Source organism: Aythya marila (assembly GCF_965140915.1).
Source record: "Aythya marila genome assembly, chromosome: 3".
In the NCBI taxonomy this organism is placed as follows: domain Eukaryota; kingdom Metazoa; phylum Chordata; class Aves; order Anseriformes; family Anatidae; genus Aythya; species Aythya marila.
In genome coordinates, this window is record NC_139044.1 from 113,480,691 (window position 1) to 113,500,705 (window position 20,015).

At 43.6% G+C, this 20,015-nt stretch overlaps 2 protein-coding genes across 2 annotated transcripts in view; both read left to right on the forward strand.

The window, feature by feature from the left end:
• The first annotated feature begins 3,499 nt into the window (after positions 1-3,499).
• On the forward strand, positions 3,500-10,426 carry LOC309876496 (uncharacterized protein). The gene is made up of 3 exons (XM_082756847.1): positions 3,500-3,616; positions 4,021-4,647; positions 5,444-10,426. The coding sequence occupies exons 1-3, from the start codon at positions 3,559-3,561 to the stop codon at positions 8,044-8,046; spliced, it is 3,288 nt and encodes a 1,095-aa protein (XP_082612973.1). The 5' UTR covers positions 3,500-3,558; the 3' UTR covers positions 8,047-10,426.
• Positions 10,427-12,115: 1,689 nt separating this feature from the next.
• The window catches only part of CDC5L (cell division cycle 5 like), a 35,452-nt gene continuing 27,552 nt past the window's right edge, over positions 12,116-20,015 (forward strand). Inside the window, exons 1-6 of the mRNA XM_082757783.1 lie at positions 12,116-12,250; positions 15,651-15,754; positions 17,690-17,851; positions 18,377-18,504; positions 19,350-19,449; positions 19,697-19,915. Of these exons, the coding sequence (XP_082613909.1) occupies positions 12,206-12,250; positions 15,651-15,754; positions 17,690-17,851; positions 18,377-18,504; positions 19,350-19,449; positions 19,697-19,915 (758 nt within the window). The 5' untranslated portion in view covers positions 12,116-12,205. The remainder of the gene's footprint in view (positions 12,251-15,650; positions 15,755-17,689; positions 17,852-18,376; positions 18,505-19,349; positions 19,450-19,696; positions 19,916-20,015) is intronic.

Genomic DNA, 20,015 nt, shown 5'->3' on the forward strand with positions numbered 1-20,015 from the left:
GGACATTGTCACAGGGTTGGCTGGTATGACACTAAAGACCAGCAGCAGGAGCAGGGCTTCTCAAACAGGTCAAGGCACCAACATGCAGACAACTGGACTGAGCCTCAGTGTGTCTTAATGATGACCTGAACTCCACCCACAGAGCTGGTTGCATCTTGTCTGCAAAACGCGTCTTTTCGTCTCTCATGCTCCACCGCAGAAAACTTCAAACAGATGGTAAGTCACTGAATTCTTTCCATTAAACAAACATACTTTCCTTCAGTTGTGGAGTACCCAGCAACTGACAATTAAGCAGCAGTACACTTATTTTTATGATTACCCTTGTCAATCCACAGGAATTTGCTTTTCAAAACAGCTGACCTTTTCCTACAATATTATTTTTGACAAGTGATGGCTCATTACTCTCTGTTAAACTGTCAGCATTTTAGTATTTGGCTTTCAAATTATTACCATAGGCAGAGGTACCAATATCCTATAGTAAGATTTCCTCACAATTTCCACAGTAAAATCTTGCTAACCTTTAACTTCAAGTTGAAATTTCCTTTACAACATTTACTTCACATTTATGTTTTTTTTTTTTTTTTCAGAAAGTCTCACTTAACACTATTTAGTTATTTTTAAGATCAATATTGAGAAGTACCTTATTTTGTGTATTAAAAACAAAAAACAAACAAACAAACAACAAAAAAAAAAACAATCAGTCCGATACTACTGCTGAAAAGCTCTAGCATGTCTGTGCTTTGAAGCAGAAACATGACATCTAGCCACATTGTGACCTTGGGGACAATGTTGCTTCTTTGGCTGTTTTCATGATGTTCTCCAAAACGCGACATAGCTGAGCCCCTGGAAAAATCAGTTTCCATGTGCTCAGAGGAGACTTAGTTTGACAGCTATGTTGTCCAGTGTGCTGGCACTGAGCTCCTCCCAGCACAGCTCCTTTTCCCATCTCCCCTTTGATCATCAGGCACATCCACATGCTCTAGGGGGCCCTGCTTGAGCAGGGCGTTGGACCAGTTGATCTCCAGAGATCCCTTCCAACCTCATCCATTCCGTGATTCTGTGAAGAGTGCAGTGGGGCTTGATGTGACTTCCACTCCCTGCTGCATCACTCTGTGGGCATTTGGTGTTAGAAGGCACCATCCCTAAGTGCTGCTCATTTCTTTGCCAATGACTAGCTCCTCACTGATGTGTTTTTTTCTCTTCCCTCTGGAACGGAGTTTATTGAGGCTGTTTGGAGGAGAAGAAGAAAAAAAAAAAAGTTTGAAAAGGAGAAAAACAACCCAACAGGTTTTTACAATAAATTAATCTATTTAGTTACTAAGTCTCCGTTTGTTATTACAACACCCTGGATCCCCAAAAGCTGCTAGCCCTGGCTCACAGTCCTAAAACAGCTGATACAACCCTTCTGACCAACCCTTCTAGGGAGAATTTTTCCCTTTTTACATTAGCTGATAGATGAATAATTTATTTCCCAAATCATCTTTTTTTTTTTTTTTTTTTTTTTTTTTTTATGATGATGATGATCTGAAAGTGCCTCCAGCTGACCATATTTGTCTTGAGGTTTTAAACAGTACATTTTAATGCCTAGGACGAGACTTGTAGTTGCCACCTGCCAGCATTTACAAACGTCAGGTTGGGCCAGTACCTGTGTGAGTGCTAACAACACACAGCCACTCCTAGAAATGGAAGCAGGAGCAGGAAATAGGAGGTGGCGAGTGCAACCTAAATAGTGCAATAATAATGTTTAGACAGCAGCAGCATTCAGTTTGCTGCAATTAGACAGTGCTCTGCAAAGCAAGGTACGATGCAAACAGATAAAAATGCCACGGGCCATGTGTATCCCACCTCCTCTTTGTTTAAAAAAAAAAAAAAGAAAAAAAATAATTGAAATAGGTATTAATCTCCCTTCAGGGAGAATATATGAGCCAGAATATTCCCAGTTAAGTTTTTTTTTTTTTTTTTTTTTTCTCCTCATTTTCTTTCTTTCCTCAGATGCAGACCCAGGTTACAAGAAGCATCAGCTGTCTGTGTTGTGACAAATACCCCTTTCGGCTGTTAACTGCTGTGCTTTTAAAATGCAAGTTTGGGATAAGCTCAGGAAAAACGATTCAGCAAACATCTGAGACACACAAATCTCTGTGAGATATCAGTGTACATACACATCACTGAGAATTCAGACACGACTCATAGCCCAAAAAGTAATCCTATTCACAGTGGATCTCCTGCAGGTTAGTCTCTTTTTCACAGCTGGGTTTTGTGCATTTTGGGACAGCTGTGAATGGGAAGAACAAGTGTGTGGGTTATTACCTCTTAGCTTTGATAATCACAACTGATGTGATGTATTTTTCCTCCTTACTTTCTATTTGAAATTCATATATTATTTGCCTCCCTTTCCACAGGACTGGCTAAATGGGGACAAGATTATTTGCGATCTCCCATGTATTTTCATTTTGTTTTTTCGTTGCAGAGCCTTAGACTGAACTCGTGGCCGCAGAGCCCTCTTGTGGCGATTCAGCCGGTTCTGGCAGGAAGACTCTGGTAATATTTTTTTTGTTTGTTTTTCCCCCATAGGAAGAAAAGAAGGTTGTCCTATGGATTGCTGTGACAGGCAAAAGTCCAGGCAAGACATCCAGCCCATCCTGGCAGCTGTTTCTCACAAATCTTCTAACTGTGTAAGAGATTCATTACACAATATTCCTCTCACCTTTGCCTAATCTAAATAAGAGTTTTCTTTATTTTTTATTATTTATTTATTTTTGGCAGAGCCCAGAGGCTTTGTCACTCCTATTTGAAAATATCACCATGCCACCTGCACCGCGCAGACTGAACTTACGGGTTGGAATATTGCCTACAGTGGCTGAAGAAAGGCAGGTATTTCAGCCGTTTGTTGTTAACTGAGCTGGAGTTTCACCTCACCGTCTGTGAACAGGAGGCTGCAGCCCTGCCTTCAGGACAAGCCACCTTAAGTGTGGGCTTCTAGAATAAAAGCTACCAGCACGTACAGGAAAACCAGTCTGCATGGTTATGTACCCGTTAGCATTCACAAGGGACTGAGGGTTTGCTGCCAGCAGGACCTGACAGCTCAGCTGATACGTTATCGTGATATATGTATGTTGATATGTTTTTAGGGTAAAGGTGACTGATTTCACTACTGAACTGCTTTTTAACTCGATTTATTTCCTTTGCTGCCTTTTCTCACAGAACAGACGGGGGTAGATGTTACAAAACATTTGAGGTCCCCGCGGGCAGGCACTGCCCAACACCAACCCCCTCAGGCAACCATTTTGGTGCGGGGGCGCAGCCCCCTCAGGGCGGCGGGCAGGCCGCCACAATTAGGCCCCGCCCCCAAACCCAAACCACGCCCCCAACCCACGCCTCACTCCGGAGGCCACGCCCCCACGCGGCTCCCTCCAATCAGCCGACGCCACCCCCCACCTCCTCCCCCTCCCCTCCCGGAAATTTCGCGCTGTGCGCATGCGCAGTCGGGCCGTAATGGAGGTCGAGCGGGGCTTGCTCGCTGGCATCGCGGAGGGGGCTGGGCTCGGGCTGGGCCCGGGGATGGCGGCGGAGCCGGCGGGGCTGGGCCCGGCGGGACTCGGTCCGGCGGTGGAGAGCGGTACGTGCTGTGTAAGGGGGTGCGGAGCGGCTGGCGAGGCGGGGCGGGATGCGCTGGGCTGAGGGGACGGGAGATAGGGGGACGGAATATGGCGGCGGAACGGGAGTGCGCGTGCGCAGCGCGGTGCTGTGGGTCTGTCAGGAGCAAACTGCTCCAGCACGGGACCCCCACGGCTCCCCCCAGACCCCTGCTCCTGTGTGGACTCCTTTCCATGGGCTGCAGCTCCGGCCCGGGGCCTGCTCCTGTGGGGGCTCTCCATGGGCCGCAGCCTCCTCCAGGCCACATCCACCTGCTCCACCGGGGGCTCCTCCACCCATGGGGGGGCTGCAGCGTGGAGATCTGTGCCGTGAAAGTTGTTTGCTTCTTTCAAAAGTAGTCTTAACGCTGTGTGTTTCTCTCTTCAGAGTCGGATGTCTTTGAAGTCATGCTCCCGATAACAATCTTAGTACTGAGCGATGAGGATTGTCTCTATAACGAGGCTGAGGAGCAATCAGTGGCTGTTCCTGAGCTGAAGGAGGAGGATAAACAGGAGGCAGGCTTCAGTACCAACGTTCTCCTAGAAAGTGACCCAGCGCCTTCAGATGCCAGTAGTGGTTTAAGCGTTTCAGAAGGAAAAGAGGTTCCATACAATTATCCTTATTTGCAGCAATACCCTGAAGAAAAACGGATTGATGAGAGTTTGTGTAATGAGTTGACGCTATCCCGAAGTGATCAGTGTGACACAAACAAAGATAAGTGCAATCAGAATGTATTGCCGATGTCACCTCGCAAAACAGACCTTAATGAGATAAATGAAACCAGTGACCAGAAAGAATGTGTTGATAATGATGCTTGTCAGAAGATTCCTCTCTTCTCGGCAGCTGACAGTGAGGGTGGAGATGTGACTGTCAACACCTGTGAGCAGTTGGCATTAGCAGCAGTGTGCAGAGATGAAGAAGAAGGTGCTGATGTTGCAAATGTTCTTTCTGCTGGAAGCCAAGAGAAACAACTGGAAATCCCCACGGAGATGGAGGCAACTGTTAAAGTGGAAGGTAACTGGTTAATAATATTAGTGCAGGGGTTGAAGAAATCCAGTAAATCTCAAGCCTGAAATGGGTGGCAAAACAGGAATAATTCAAAATAATTTATTTTAGATTAATCGTTCTAATATAGATTTTTATCATATGCAGCAGGAAAAGACTGGAGTATGCATGGTTCTTTTATGGACTGATGTGAAAAATAGTGGAACGAAATTGGTACTGTGTCACTCTGCCACACTTTGTGAAAGGGCTGCCTGAGACAAAAGGGGGAAAAAGATCTGAAAATATAAGCTTGGGATACTACTTATTTTCCTCTCAGGTACTAGAAAAGGCATAAAGAAATAGCAGGACTACTTGTACTCTTGACAGACAGGATAGCAAAAGGGGCATCGTGTGCACTGTGCAAACGGCTATTTGAAGAACTGAGCCCTAGTGCAGTTGAGTGGCAGAGCTTTGACAGCAATTCTGGCATAAGGCTCTGCAAAAAGTCTGCGTAGATTACGTTTGTCTTGTGAAATTCAGAGCTTTGAGGAAACAAAGAGTGAAAAGATGAAGTGAAAGAAGGATTTCCTTCCAATAAGAATCCAACAAGGATTTCTTCTCTTCAAACGTTTTAAACATTGGAGGAAGGCTGTGGTCAAGTGGGGAGAGACATAAGAAGAGAAGTAAAGATAGGAAAATGAAGGTGAATGGTGTGCATGTATAGCAAGGTGATATATGTTAGGCTATTTGGGATTATTGCTACCAATTAATTCTGAACGTCGGTTGTTGTATGATATGTCATGCGTATGACTTTTTATCCCTGTAGATACTGATTCTTCATTGAATGGAAGTAATGAAGCTAATGACAAAGCAAGTAAGAGAAGTGAATTTGAAGCCCTGAGTTCAGTTTTGGAACATGTCTTGAAAGAAGAACCGGAACCTACCCAGAGTCATCCTGCTCCGTTTGCTAATAGATATTCCCCTACTTCAGAAGAATTGGTGAAAGATTTAGGGGACTTGGAGATGAATGCTTCTATTTCTGCTGAATCAAATGCAACCGAAGAGCATGTTTATAAGTCCTTAACACCATTTTCTAAAAAAAGACATCAGCAACGATATATTGTTTCTCCTCATGAAAGCCCAAATGAAATACAAGGCCAGCAAGAAGGTTTAGCATGGCCCAGTATGAACATCAAACCTTTTTCTAAAGCATCTTGCTCTATAAATAAGCATGAAAAAATAAATTTTAAATGCAGGTTTTGTAGTTCTGTATATACGTGCGCTGCACTTCTGAAGAGACACATTCATTCAGCTCATAAAGATAAAAAAATTCATAAATGCTGCTTTTGTAAAAGAACCTTTTTCTTTTCTGTCAACCTGAAGAACCACATCAAGTTTCATAAGAAAATGAATAGGTTGCAAAAGGCAAGAAAAAATAGAATGAATGCTAGAAAAGGTAGACAAAGAAGAACGGAAGAACGAAAATCAGAGACCAAGAAAAAAGAAAGCAAATACGAGAAGTTTTTCATCAAAATTGAAAAGGACTTGACATCTCTGGGCGTTCCAGTTATTTTTTCCTGCAGACTTTGTCTTTTTGGTTCATCAAATCCCAGGATTTTTGTTCATCACATGAAGGGGCATCAAGAGAGACCACCTTACCAGTGTCCCCAGTGTGATTACACCTGCATTAGCTTATCCTACATGTTAAATCACATGTACTGGCACGCTGGCTATGAGCTGTACAAGTGCAGGTTCTGTACCTTTTTCTCATTATATTTTGCAAGCATGGTGAGGCACAGCTACATACATACAGGGGCTAAACCGTACTCATGTGAATTCTGCCAGTCAGCATTCACGAGCACCAGCGGGTTAAAGAGGCACAGAAGATTGCACGCAGGCGAAGGAGCGTGCCAAGGGCCACAGCTCGGCTTTGTACGTGAAAGAAAGAGAAGTCGAAGACCTTCAAAGAGTTACACGTGTGATGAGTGTAACATCGTGTTTTACACGAGAAGACATCTCAGCTTTCATAAGAAATTTCACAAACAGTTTAAGGTGACCGATAGTGGTTATACGAATCAGAGCAATGAATATAAAAGCGAAGTGTTTGAATTTGACAGCGATTCCCAGAACTGTGCTTCTGAGAAAGATAATAGTCTCACTGGGGGAATGTGTAAAATGCTGGCTTCAGAAGTAGACTTTGAGCAGGCAGATGATGTGCAGGACGATAAGAAAATGTACTCTGGAAGCATATTTCCTGAAAGTAGCTGTGGAAGCAACACTTTACCTATTTTTGGGAGTAGATCAGAAGTTCTGGATTCATACGAAATGGACACTGTAGTTTGCAAAGAAGACCCTCTGTTCAACCCTGATTACTCTCAGTGGCAATTCAAAGATGATGATTGGCAAGCTGAAGATGATGAAGATGCTGCATATTATACATCTGAGGATATGTGGCCTTCCAGGTTGTCTACGTTTAAAACGTACCAGTGCCAATTCTGTGATTATGCTACTGCTGTTCATAGCAACTTTAAGCTGCACCTCAAAATGCACGCAGATAGAGGACCATTTGTGTGCCAAGAATGCAATAAGACATTTAAAACTTCAAACCATTTGCAGAGACACAGGCTTCTTCATGTAGAGAATCAGTATGAATTTGGTCGTTGCCTCTACATGGATAGCCGTTTAGAGGAGAATCTTGGATTGCATCCTGAAATGCACATAGGTCTGTGTCCAGAAGGAAATTTTGGTTCCTTGGAGGGTTCAAGCAGCGTCCATTACATGTTTGGTTCGGAAGTCTATGGAGAGCAGACAGCTATCCAGAGGGATGAAGGAAATGATTTGCTAGCACAGAGTGAGCCCCAATTCTATCAGTGTGCAGAGTGTGACTATGCCACTTACATTTTAAGCAACCTTAAACTACACGTAAGGACTCACACAGGTGAGAAACCTTACAGCTGCAGCGTTTGCCAAAAGGAGTTCCGCACCTCCAGTCACCTGAAGCGACACACAGTGATCCATTTTAATATGGAGCACCTCAAGTGCAGGAAGTGTGACTACTCCACAGACAAATGGCTGTCCTTGAAACGGCACCTGGCTTTGCACTCGGTTAGCGAAAGCTCCTCTGCTGTGTGTCTCTACGAGCAAAAACCTCTCCCTGTCAAAACATACACGTGTGAAGAGTGTGGCTATACCACGGTCCACAACAGCAACCTGAAGCAGCACTTAAGAATTCATACAGGGGAGAAGCCGTTCGAGTGCATGCAGTGTGGCGTCGCTTTCCGCACGTCGAGCCACCTGAAGCGCCACGTGCTGACTCACTTGAAGCTGTATTGCAGAAAGTGTGACTTTTCTACGGTAGATAAAAGAGCTTTCCAAAAGCATGCCAAAGTGCACAAAAAAAAGTACAAGCATAACATTACAGCTCTGTAATGTGGTGGTGTCTGACAAAAAGCTTCTCAAAGAACATAACCAGCAACGTGACCTTGGTAGATAAGCTTGAGATTTGCAAGCTGGCACTCAGGTCTTGAGAACTGTACATGTCTCAGAATTGTTCATTGTGGTACATTCCTCTGCTGTATTTGAAATGCTGGCTGGTAACGGGTGCGTGCAGTGTTTTGGTCAAGAGAGTGAAACTTGGGATGCTTCTTTGCTCTAGGTTCTGCTGGGAGCTTTAGTTTCTAGTGTAGGTTGTGCTGAAGAAGAACTTGGAGGTGCCTCTTCATTCCTGGGTAACCTTTATATTCCAAGAGGTCAAAGTTATGGTTTGGCCTATATTCGTCAGTGTAAACAGTTACTTTGCTCCATTTATTTTCTTTAAAAAACAAAACAACCTGTTTAACTGAAAGAAGGGATTTAAAGGGAGGGATGGAAGTGCACATTATGCTGTATAGTAATAATTTTTCAGTTATGAATTGTCAGTAGGTTTGGAGGCTTACTCCCATCTGCTCTAAGTTTTATTCCCTGCTACCGGGTTCTCCTGTAACACCTGCAAGAGAACAAATCAGTGTCTCAAAAAATTACAGGTACATGCATTTAATCTCCTTACAGGTTACAGGGATAGGAAGGTGTTTCCTGTACATTTGTGTATATGTAAAATATGAAATAGGCAGCTCATTGAGTCTGCAGTTGCTCCGGGTAATTCTCTGAGTAGTCTCACAGAAGTAGTAATACCTGGAATGAGATATTTTATGATACTGAGAATCCTTAAGTTAATCTTCACAAGCTTTATGTAGATGGCTAGTATTAGTTCGGTATAAACTGCCTTTGCTTTTCTCAGGCTGGTAGTCAGCTGTGTTCTGTTTCTTAGAATAGATAACGTTCTTTTCAAAGAACCTTTCTGGTGACATATTGCAAAAAACCACTATTTACGTTGCAAACCTTAGCACCTAGCTTGAACTGTAAAATTTACTTTGTTAAAGAACTTTATTGTATATCTGTAATACCACATGTAAGAACTGCTCATGCCAAATGGCACTTTTATATGTTATGGTGAAGGCTGAGCTGGATGTTTCTTCCACTCTGTGTTCAAATATAGGCAAATGCTTGTACTACAGAATTGTATGGTGATAGAAACTTCTGCGCAGACAGCACTGACTGTACGTTCAGTGGGATTTATGAAAGCGCTGTTACCCTCTTGTGTAAGGAAAGAAAATGAATTGCATATTGGGAATTATTGCATAATTCTTAAAATTCATAATTCTTGAATAATTGGGATAATACTTATTTTCCCTAATGCTGCAGCTCAGACCACAGAACAGCAGAGTAAGCTTACAGTTTAATTTACATGATGTAAACATGAAATTGCCACTGCTATTTTACTTCGCTCAAGTTTATGATTTTCTTTATAAATACAGATAATATATTGAAAAAGCTTTCTGGTGACATAGGAAAACAGTTTTCCAAGAGTGGATGGAAGCTCATGAATTGATGCCTGTATTTAAGGCCAGACCAACAAAAGTATTTATTAAGTGATCCAGTTCTCAAGTTTCAGTAGTCAGACAAGTCAGTATCTGTGTCTGTGAACCCCAGTGATTGCAGATGTTTTTACTATAAGCTGGGAAGTCACTATTTGGAAACGAGGAGGATTCAGATTTTAAAATGATTGAGCTATCCAGCTGATGCACTTGTGAGAAAGAAAAGCACTATCTTAATATGAATGTTTCTGGGAAATATTAACGGTATCATGCAGGCATGGAAGAACTTTTACCTGGCTTACTGTATGGTTCTGATCACTTGAAAAATTCAAAAGAACACGTGCAAAGAAGAAACAAAAATGGTAAAGAGAATTGCAGCCCATACATTATATGAGATAGGGAAGCTGAAGGTGAAGAATAGTTATTAAAAAGTATGTTGTACAACAGAGAAGAAGGAGACCAATTTAAGGGCGATAAATTTGCTAAAGAAATTTTTCTAAAAAAGGCTCGCTAACAGTAGAAGTTTCTTTTAGTTGCAAGTAAGGAGTAGAAGACATTTTCAGATGGAACTTGAGTTTGTAGAAAATAAATATTCCAGGTGATTGCCTCTAATAAAAGATTCAGTAAAGTATTTCATGAATCCTGAGCTTCCCCTCTGTTCTTGATGCAGTGCATTGGACGTTTGGGTATTGAAAATGATTGTCAAGTCAGAGGTATTTGAATGCAAAGGCATATTCATTTTAAAATAAGGACATTGGCTGTCCATGTTGTTTTTTTGTTTTCTTTTAAAATTATTATTTGTAGCTAAAGGTGTCCTTCTAGACTTTTTTTTTTTTTTTTTTTTTTTTTTTTTTTTAAGAAGCTGAGCCTCTCATAAAACATCCTGTGAAGTTTTCTATTTGTTCCAAAATACTTGCTTAATTTTCTGGCCCTCCTGGCTGCCAGGACATGCTGCTGGCTCAGATCCAACTTGCTGTCAGCTAGAACCCCCCCAATCCCTTTCCCCATGCTGCTCCCTCCAGCATGGAGATGCCTTTCCCCATGCTGTCTCTCCTCCCCCAGTCTGTACATACAATCAGAGCTGCCCTGTTCCAGGAGCAGAATCTGGCCCTTGCAGTTGTTGAACTTCATGCAGTTGGTGATTGCCCAGCTCTATTTTGTCAAGATCTCTGCAAGGCCTCTCTGCCCCTGGGGAAGTCAACAGCTTCTCCTTATTCAGTATATTCTGCAAAGTTATTTAGTACTTATTCAAGTATTTACTTGACTCCTGAATCCAGATTATTTAAACATTGAAGAGAACTGGGCATAAAATGGAGCCCTGGGGAACCCACTAGTGACTGATGAAACTCTATTTACTACAACCCTTGGGATACTGGAACTTCAGCTGCTTCTGCAAGCATTGGTAACTGCAATCTGGTAAAGAAACCATCCTTCTCCATGGACTTCTTGGTAAAGCCATTTTTCCAATGTCTGAGCCCTTCTGGAGGGTTTGAAAGCCTTTGTAGCCAGGATAGAAGGATATCTAGAAGGATAATGTAGCACCCACCTAGAACCAACACCACTTTGCATACGTTTTACTCTGTTTTTAATAATTTCCTTTGTGTGGGGATTTATTGACAGAAATTAATTTGGGGAAGAAGGTGGCAAGAATACCTGCTAAGGAGCATGAGGAAAGAAGTATAGCTCTGAAACTGTGAGGGGGGACAGCAGGAACTGCCCTGACATCAGCAGGATGGACACTTTGTCCTGTCCATGACACATTTTCCCCACAAAATTCACACATCTGGGGTGGTAGTAGAAGGCTGAAAGGCTGACAGGGAGAAGAGAAGTGAGGGACATGGGGCTTGGTCCCCCTGTTGCAGGGGGATTGGGTTGTAGGGGTTAGTTACTTCGAGGTCAGAAACTGGTGTGAATGAAGTGACACTTCATAACTTGAGTGAAGGACTGTGGCAGAAAGACCTGAGAAAAGTGGTCGGAAGCCAGAACGCAAGCTTTAATAGCAGTTAAAACCTGGATGTCACCATGCCTTGCTACCTCAATTTTTGTTTTGGTTACAGTGCGTCAATGTAAATAGCGGTTGTTTTGGTTTTGTGTTTATTTCTTTTGTCCTAATTGCTCCTACACCATGAACATCGGTGAAACCCGGCCACCTGCTGCCTCCTCCCCCCGCCCCCTTATCCCTTCGGGAATTTGACACAACTTAAGGAATTTATCCTTTGAGAGCTGACGACCTCCCCGTACGCCTTTTCTTTTTTTTTTTTTTAATTATTATTTATTTATTTATTTATTTAGCAGAGGAGAAAGAAAAGGGAAGAGAAAGCAGAAACCGCCCCGACGAGCTGAGGGCTGAGGCGCTCCAATCACCCCCCCCCCCATTCAACTCCCCTCAGGGCCGCCAGAGCGCAGTCCCCCGCGGGGGGGGGGAGGGGGGGCGGGCACCGCTGTGCACATGCGCCGAGCGCCAACTCCCGCTTTCCCTCCCCGCTCCCCCTCTCCCGCCACTGTGCGCATGTGCAAGCCCCTCCGCCGCGCAGCCCCCGCCCTCCCCGCTCCGCGCATGCGCAGAAGGCGAGCGGCGCCTGCGCTGGGTGCAGGCCCGGCCCCGCCGCAGCCGCTGCTGCCCTCCCGCCGCTCGTTTCTCCGCTAAGCCCCTCGGGCCCCTCTTCGCCGCCAAGATGCCGCGGATTATGATCAAGGGCGGCGTGTGGCGGAACACCGAGGTAGGGCCCGGTTTGCTTTAACCCCCCCCATCCTCCCTGTCCCCCCCTCACGGCTCAGCCCTCAGCGGTGTGGGGGAGGGGCTGCGCGGCAGCACTGCGCAGGCGCCGGCGGAGGGGCGGGAGGGGGCTGGTCACGTGGTGCGGAACATGGCGGCGGCGGCGGCGGGGGGGCGGCTGTTCGGATGTCCCCAGAGAGCAGAGCTCAGCGCCTGCCCTTCCGCGCCCCTCCTGAGGGAGCTGCAGGCCGCCATGAGGCCTCCCCTCGGCCTGCTCTGCTCTGGATTGAGCAAACCAAGGGACCTCAGCTGCTCCTCACATGCCTTCCCCTCTAGACCCTTCACCACCTTCGTAGCTCTCCTGTGGGCAACCCGAAGGCTGCGTGCTGGGAGCGGAGGAAGCTCAGCCGTGCGTAGGGTCGCCTCTGCCCCACAGATGAACCACCCGCACAGTAGCTGAGGGATATGTGTGGGCTGTGTTGTCTTCAGACATCACAGAATGGCCGAGGTTGGAGAGGAACCTCTTGAGGTTCAGCGAGGGCAAGTGCAGGGTGCTGCACGTGGGGAGGAACAACCCAGTGCAGACTGGGGACTGACCTACTGGAGAGCAGCCCTGCAGAGAGGGCTTTGGGCGTCCTAGTGGACATGTTAACCACAAGCCAGCAGTGTGCCCTTGTTGCTAAGAAGGCCAGTGGGATCCCCATCAGGAGTAGTGTGGACAGCAGGTCACGGGAGGTGATCCTCCCCCTCCACTCAGCACTGGTGAGGCCACACCTGGAATGTTGTGTACAGTTCTGGGCTCCCCCAGTACCAGAGAAATGTAGAACATGGTCCAGCATAGAGCTACAAAGACGATTAAAGGATTGGAGCATCTATACTATGAGGAAAGACTAAGTGAGCTGCATCTGTTTAGCTTAGCAGAGATTGAGAGGGGATCCTATCAACCTCTATAAATACCTGAGGGGACCATGTAAAGAGGATGGGTCCCAACTCTTCTCAGTGCTGTCCAATGATAGGATAGAGGATAATGGGTATAAATATGAGGGTAATAAATACAATTGGTATGAGGGGTAATAGGTATAACATGCTCTAGATGACCCTGCTTGAGCAGGGGGGTTGGACTAGATGATCTCTGGAGATCCCTTCCAACCTTGGCCATGCTGTGATTCTGTGACCTCTGAAGATCACCTAGTCCAACCCCCCTGCCAAGCAGGGTCACCCTGAGCTCATTGCACAGGATGGCATCCAGGTGGGTTTTGAATATCTCCAGAGAAGGAGACTCCACAACCTCTCAGGGCAACCTGTCTCAGTGCTTCATCAGCCTCACAGTAAAGAAGTGCCCCCTCATATTGAGACAGAACCTCCTGTGCTTCAGTTTGTGCCTGTTGCCTCTTGTCCTGTCACTGAACGCTACTACAAGAGATTACAACTGAGAAGAGACCGGCACCATCCTCTCGACACCCTCCCCTCAGATATTTATACACAATGATGAGGTCTCCCTTCAGTCTTCTGTTTTCCTAGGCCCATTTAGTGGGCCTGTTTAGCCTGGAAAGATGGCCCTAGAGCGTGTTCTGTACTGCACAGGGAGGGGTTTTGTTCCCTGGGAAAGCAAGGGCATGGAAATCTCTTCCCCATGAAGACCCCTTCAGATGGAATTGGTGCGGACGTGTATGGGATCGTCATCTGCAGCCCCGAGTGTCTTGTACACAGGGATCTGTGTGTCCTTCAGGAAAATGAAAAACAGCAAAATACCCTCCAAAACCAACAAAACTCTCTCCCATTTTTGATGTCACTTGCTTTCAGAACTGCAAGTGATAGTGTAAGGAAATAATAACAAAAAATAAAGACTGTGAAATGTATTTATTAGATGGCACGTTCAAAAGGAGGTACTCAACACTGTAAAATCCAGAACTGCGCCACTGTATACTCTGAACACTAGACATGTGCATAGTTCCAGAAAGCAGTGAGAAAAATTAACAGAAAATTACTATTTTGTGTACTTCATGTGCCTTGAAGCCCTTGTGCTGTACCAGCTCTATGTCAGGAGGCTGCTACACTGGAGGCCTACAGAGGACAGGAATAGCCATGTGCACTTAACCCTGGGCTTAATTTCAGCCATTATGGACTAATTCTGGTGTTATAAAGAGAAACAGATCATCGTTTCACCCATATTTTATTTACCAGAGGTGAAATAGCTCATTTTAGTGTTTATTTTTTAAAAATTAGTATTTCAATTATATGTACAGCGTTATGGATATTCACAGTGGGATTAAGTGGATACCAGATCATCAGGACAGTGACTGCAGAAAGCCTGCTAATGTCATCAGTATGGTTGCAGCATGCCATGTGACACCACGTAAAATCCAATAACCAAGACAGGATTTAGAGACATTGTGGTAATTTTGAGCTTTTCATAGAAATGACCTGAATTGTTTCGGGTAGCAGCTCAAGCCAGAGCTCCTCATCATTATAGCTGCTGTGTGCTCTGAGAGCTGTCTATGCTGGACAGAGGATCTGTCATTGATGGCTCGCATCTGCATTGTGCAGCTGAACAGATTCAGGACACAACTATGAGTATAGAAGAGAAACATCTGTGGTGAACAAGGCTATAAGAATAGCTTTGAGGCATTTAAAATTCTGCTTTCTGACCTTTGAAGACATAAAAAATCACAAATCTGCTTATCTGGGGAAAGGGAGAGAGGGACTTCTGGAATGTAAAATGGGTACCCAACACTGTGAAATCCAGAACTGTGCCAGCAGCTTGTTGGATATGAGCAGCCTGGCTCCCAGGCTGAATCCATTTATTTTTCCCCAGAAGTTTATGGGCTTCAGGATCAGCGCTTGTGGGTGTAACACTCTAAACAGTGAAGTGATGTATTTTAAGATTTACTTGGAAAAGAGAAACTTAGTACAAGGTTCCTTCATTTTCATGAAGCATATCTATACATAACAGCATATTCAATTGATAGATTCCATTTGCATTAACCTGTGCAAAATAAAAAGAGGACAAGGTAATTTTATGATGTTATTTAAAAAAAGCCACCTAGAGGTATCTGTTTTTTTCCCAAATGTTGTGCGATGACCAAAAGGACAAACACTTCTCTACCTCTTTATTGCTGTTCTAAAGGAAGAAATGCAGAACCTTTGAAAAAAAGTGCGTAAAGAGAGCACTGAAACTAATCATTTTGGAAATCTGTCAGTTTCATCCCTTGTATTGATTTCTGCGGCCTTTGGAATGCAAATCCTCATTCATCTGGAGAGTAAAATGTGGAAAAGCAGCAGCGATGCTGTTTGCACTGGCTCAGCCAGCTGCATGAAACCCACTGTGTTGGCTGCTTCAGCTCAGCCTTGCTGCTTTGTGAGTGCTCACGATCCATGACAATATGAATTGTTTTTGTTTTAAGGATGAAATTCTGAAAGCAGCTGTGATGAAATATGGCAAAAACCAGTGGTCTCGTATTGCTTCCTTACTGCACAGGAAATCAGCAAAGCAGTGCAAAGCCAGATGGTAAGTGACATATGCCATGACTTGGAATGTGAGGTTTGTAATTAGTGGCGATTTAGAAGCTACTGCAGATGAATTTATGTCCACAATAGAACAATAGTTTAAGATTGTTTGATTCTGTTATTGTAGATATTACAAATCGCTGATGAGTAACGGTAATGGGAACAAAAGTATAAATGTTCACTTCATCAGTGACCGTCAGCAAATGCAGGATCATGTTAAGTGTGTACATGATTTCTTTTTCCATATCACTTGTTTTAAATGAAAACACATATTTCCAATGAAGTAAAATTAGAATTCATAGAATCATAGAATATCCTGAGTTGGAAGGGACCCCCAAGGATCATCAAGTCCAACTCTCGACACCGCACAGGTCTACCCAAAAGTTCAGACCATGTGCCTAAGTTCACAGTCCAATCTCTTCTTAAATTCAGACAGGCTCGGTGCAGTGACCACTTCCCTGGGGAGCCTGTTCCAGTGTGCAACCACCCTCTCTGTGAAGAACCCCCTCCTGACGTCCAGCCTAAATTTCCCCTGCCTCAGCTTAACCCCGTTCCCGCGGGTCCTGTCACAAGTGTTAATGGAGAAAAGGTCTCCTGCCTCTTGACAACCCCTTACGAGGAAGTTGTAGACTGCGATGAGGTCTCCCCTCAGCCTCCTCTTCTCCAGGCTGAACAGGCCCAGTGACCTCAGCCGTTCCTCGTACGTCTTCCCCTCCAGGCCTTTCACCATCTTCGTAGCCCTCCTCTGGACACTTTCCAACAGTTTCATGTCCTTTTTATACTGTGGTGCCCAGAACTGCACACAGTACTCGAGGTGAGGCCGCACCAGCGCAGAGTAGAGCGGGACAATCACCTCCCTTGACCTACTAGCGATGCCGTTCTTGATGCACCCCAGGATACGATTGGCCCTCCTGGCTGCCAGGGCACACTGCTGGCTCATATTCAACTTGCTGTCTATCACGACCCCCAGATCCCTCTCTTCTAGGCTGCTCTCCAGCGTCTCATCGCCCAGTCTGTACATGCAGCCAGGGTTTCCCCGTCCCAGGTGCAGGACCCGGCACTTGCTCTTATTGAACTTCATGCGGTTGGTGATCGCCCAGCTCTCCAACCTGTCCAGATCCCTCTGCAAGGCCTTTACGCCCTCATTTGAGTCCACAACTCCTCCAAGTTTGGTGTCATCAGCAAACTTGCTCAAAATACCCTCTATTCCTACATCCAGATCATTTATAAAAATATTGAAAAGTACCGGCCCTAAAATTAGTGGAATATCCTGAGTTGGAAGGGACCCACAAGGATCATTGAGTACAATTGTCAGGTACTAAACTCTCTTTCAGATAATTTTCTGACAATGGCAGTTTTGGCTTGAGGATGAATGTTTAGAAACTGCACTGTGAAATTTCAGTTTATGTCAGAAATCGGAAGCCTAAAACTAATGCAAGTAGGTGCAGCATGAACCCATTTCAAAATCCAGCTGATCTGGCTTAGTTTCTGAAGTAGTACACATATTTATTGGAATATTTCTGCCTAAATTAACTGTACTGGCACAGTTAAAGGTGAGTGAAACAGTCATTGAAAGCCATACAAAATGAGCTTATTTCTGATAACTTTAGTTATTGAGATTTTTACCTTTTTCCGAGTTAAATTTCTGTCTCCTTACTTTGCTAGAAGAGAACAGGGGAATGGATTAGGAGTCAGTGTCTGTATTAATGGATTAAAAATACATTTTAAAGCTCAAATAATTGTTTTTTAAATAAAATTACTGTGTAGTAAAATATCCTTCTGTATAGGAAGAAAAAACAAACGTATGAAATATGCATAACAAGATTTTGAAATGTCATTGTGATGATTTGGGGAAAGACTGTTGTAAACTAATTCAAGACAAATCATTGGATAACTTGGAATTGTATCTCATTTTGTTTTTTTCACTTTTGAACAGGTACGAATGGCTAGACCCAAGCATCAAAAAGACAGAGTGGTCACGGGAAGAAGAGGAAAAACTGTTGCACCTGGCCAAGCTAATGCCAACCCAGTGGAGAACTATTGCCCCAATTATTGGGAGAACTGCTGCACAGTGTTTGGAGCACTATGAATTTCTGCTGTGAGTTACAGTGCTTTGCTGGAGGTGCATTACAGGAAAATGTGCAGAATTTGTTGTATTGATATGTCATTTGCTTCTCCCATGGTGCCGAAGTTGACAGTCCTTTTGTAAGCAAGCCCTTAAGGACTGTTTCTTTTCAGTTAGTGTGTCTAATTTCAAGGAAGAGGCATCTCAAGTGTTCTTTTTTTTTTTTTTTTTCCCCCACGAGGTTTGATTTCTTGTCCTCATTGTTAAAGGTTACCAGAGCCAAGTTTTCTACCATCGGCTTTGTCAGTATTGTATTTTATATAATATTTTATTGCTGTAATATAACACTAGGTTGGTTCCTTTCATCTAATTTAACGTTATTTATCTAAATTTACCATGTTCCTAAATCTTTTCAATTATTAGATAACAAGTTTAATTACAATACATGGTACAAGCTTAATTTTTCATCTGTTTTGGGGGAGATTTAAGAAAGGGTTGCTTGCTATGCACCTGTGGGAATACAAAGCCAGTTCTGACATACACGCAATGTGTTTTTAGGGACAAAGCTGCTCAGAGAGACAATGAGGAAGAAACTGCCGACGATCCTCGGAAACTTAAACCTGGAGAAATTGATCCAAATCCAGAAACTAAACCAGCCAGGCCAGATCCTATCGATATGGATGAAGGCAAGAAGTTGTTCACTGCTTTTGATGGATATCTGATGTCTTGTTTTTTCTGTTTGCTCAGCTTCTGTACCCTGGGAGTTTTTTGTGCCTTATTTTTAATTCCTCCTCAGAGATATATATTTTTTTCTTTTTCATATATATTTTATCTTATTTATGTGTCTGGCAAATTGTTTCTTGTTTTTCAATCTTCTCCTCTTTTTGGTAGGCTTCCTGCCTTCTCATTTGTTTTTGTCATTTCTTGCCTCAACTTCCTCTTTGTTGCTTTAACGACTGCACTTCCCATGATGATTGTTATTTCTGTATCTTCATCTTTTCCCACCAGCTGATACCTCCTGGTTGAATCCCTACTGAAGTGCAACAGTGCGTGGCTTTTTTCCTTGCACATTACAATTTTAGGAATTAAGAATTGCACATTGATAAAATTGTATGAATGGACCAGTGGTGGTTTTGAACAGTCATAGGTTCACAAATACAGCACCCTTGGATCTAGCTGGAAATGATATTAATAAATTAACCAATACAGTACTCATGGATGTAGACACAAATGAAGTTATTTCATTTTGTTAGTGCAGTCAATTTGCCACTTTCTAAATATATTTTTATTTGCTGTAGAAATTAGTTGAATTATTTTTAGCAGTAGATGTTTTAACTTGAAATCTTTGCTTCATCAGGCTAATTAGAAAATATATTGGAACAACTTGAAGAAAACTGAAGTTTAGTGATCATGCACAGTTCCTGTGAAAACATTGATTCATTCAGCTTTTAAACGTTGCTTTCTAACCCTAATGTCATATTTCCCCTTACTGCTATTTTTAAGTATATTGTATTTATCTACACTATTGCAGATGAACTTGAAATGCTGTCTGAAGCTCGAGCTCGTCTGGCTAATACGCAGGGAAAGAAGGCTAAACGAAAAGCGAGAGAGAAGCAGCTGGAAGAAGCTAGGTAAGCTTGTGCTTAGCTTTAGATGCTGGGTCTTCTTTTGTGGGCTCTGGAGCATATAGAATGTATACATAGGCTTAAGTCATCGCAGAATCAGACTTTTTCATTGTTATCTAGGGCAAGAACTCACTCACATCATATGCATATATGCAGCGTTATCACACCAGCAGTTGATGATAGTACCAGCTCTTGGGATAGAGGAGCCACCTATGGGTAGGCACTTCAAATCACAGTATTACTGTTTCTTTAGACGACTTGCTGCTCTTCAGAAGAGACGAGAACTTCGAGCTGCTGGGATTGAGATACAGAAAAAAAGGAAAAAGAAGAGAGGTGTGGATTATAATGCAGAAATTCCATTTGAAAAGAAACCCGCACCTGGTTTTTATGATACATCAGAGGAAAACTACCAGATTCTGGATGCAGATTTCAGAAAGCTACGTCAGCAAGACCTGGATGGAGAATTAAGATCGTAAGTATGTGTTACATTAGGGAGGGAACAGTGTATTGAGGGAAAAACCAACAAACACACAAAAAATATGTGTATGCTTATGTGTTTATATACATATGTA

Coding starts and splice junctions, on each gene's coding strand:
- LOC309876496 (XM_082756847.1), top strand. CDS start 3,559: ATGGCGGCGGAGCCGGCGGGGCTGGGCCCGGCGGGACTCGGTCCGGCG. Junction 3,617..4,020: donor CGGTCCGGCGGTGGAGAGCG/GTACGTGCTGTG, acceptor TTCTCTCTTCAG/AGTCGGATGTCTTTGAAGTC. Junction 4,648..5,443: donor GGCAACTGTTAAAGTGGAAG/GTAACTGGTTAA, acceptor TTATCCCTGTAG/ATACTGATTCTTCATTGAAT.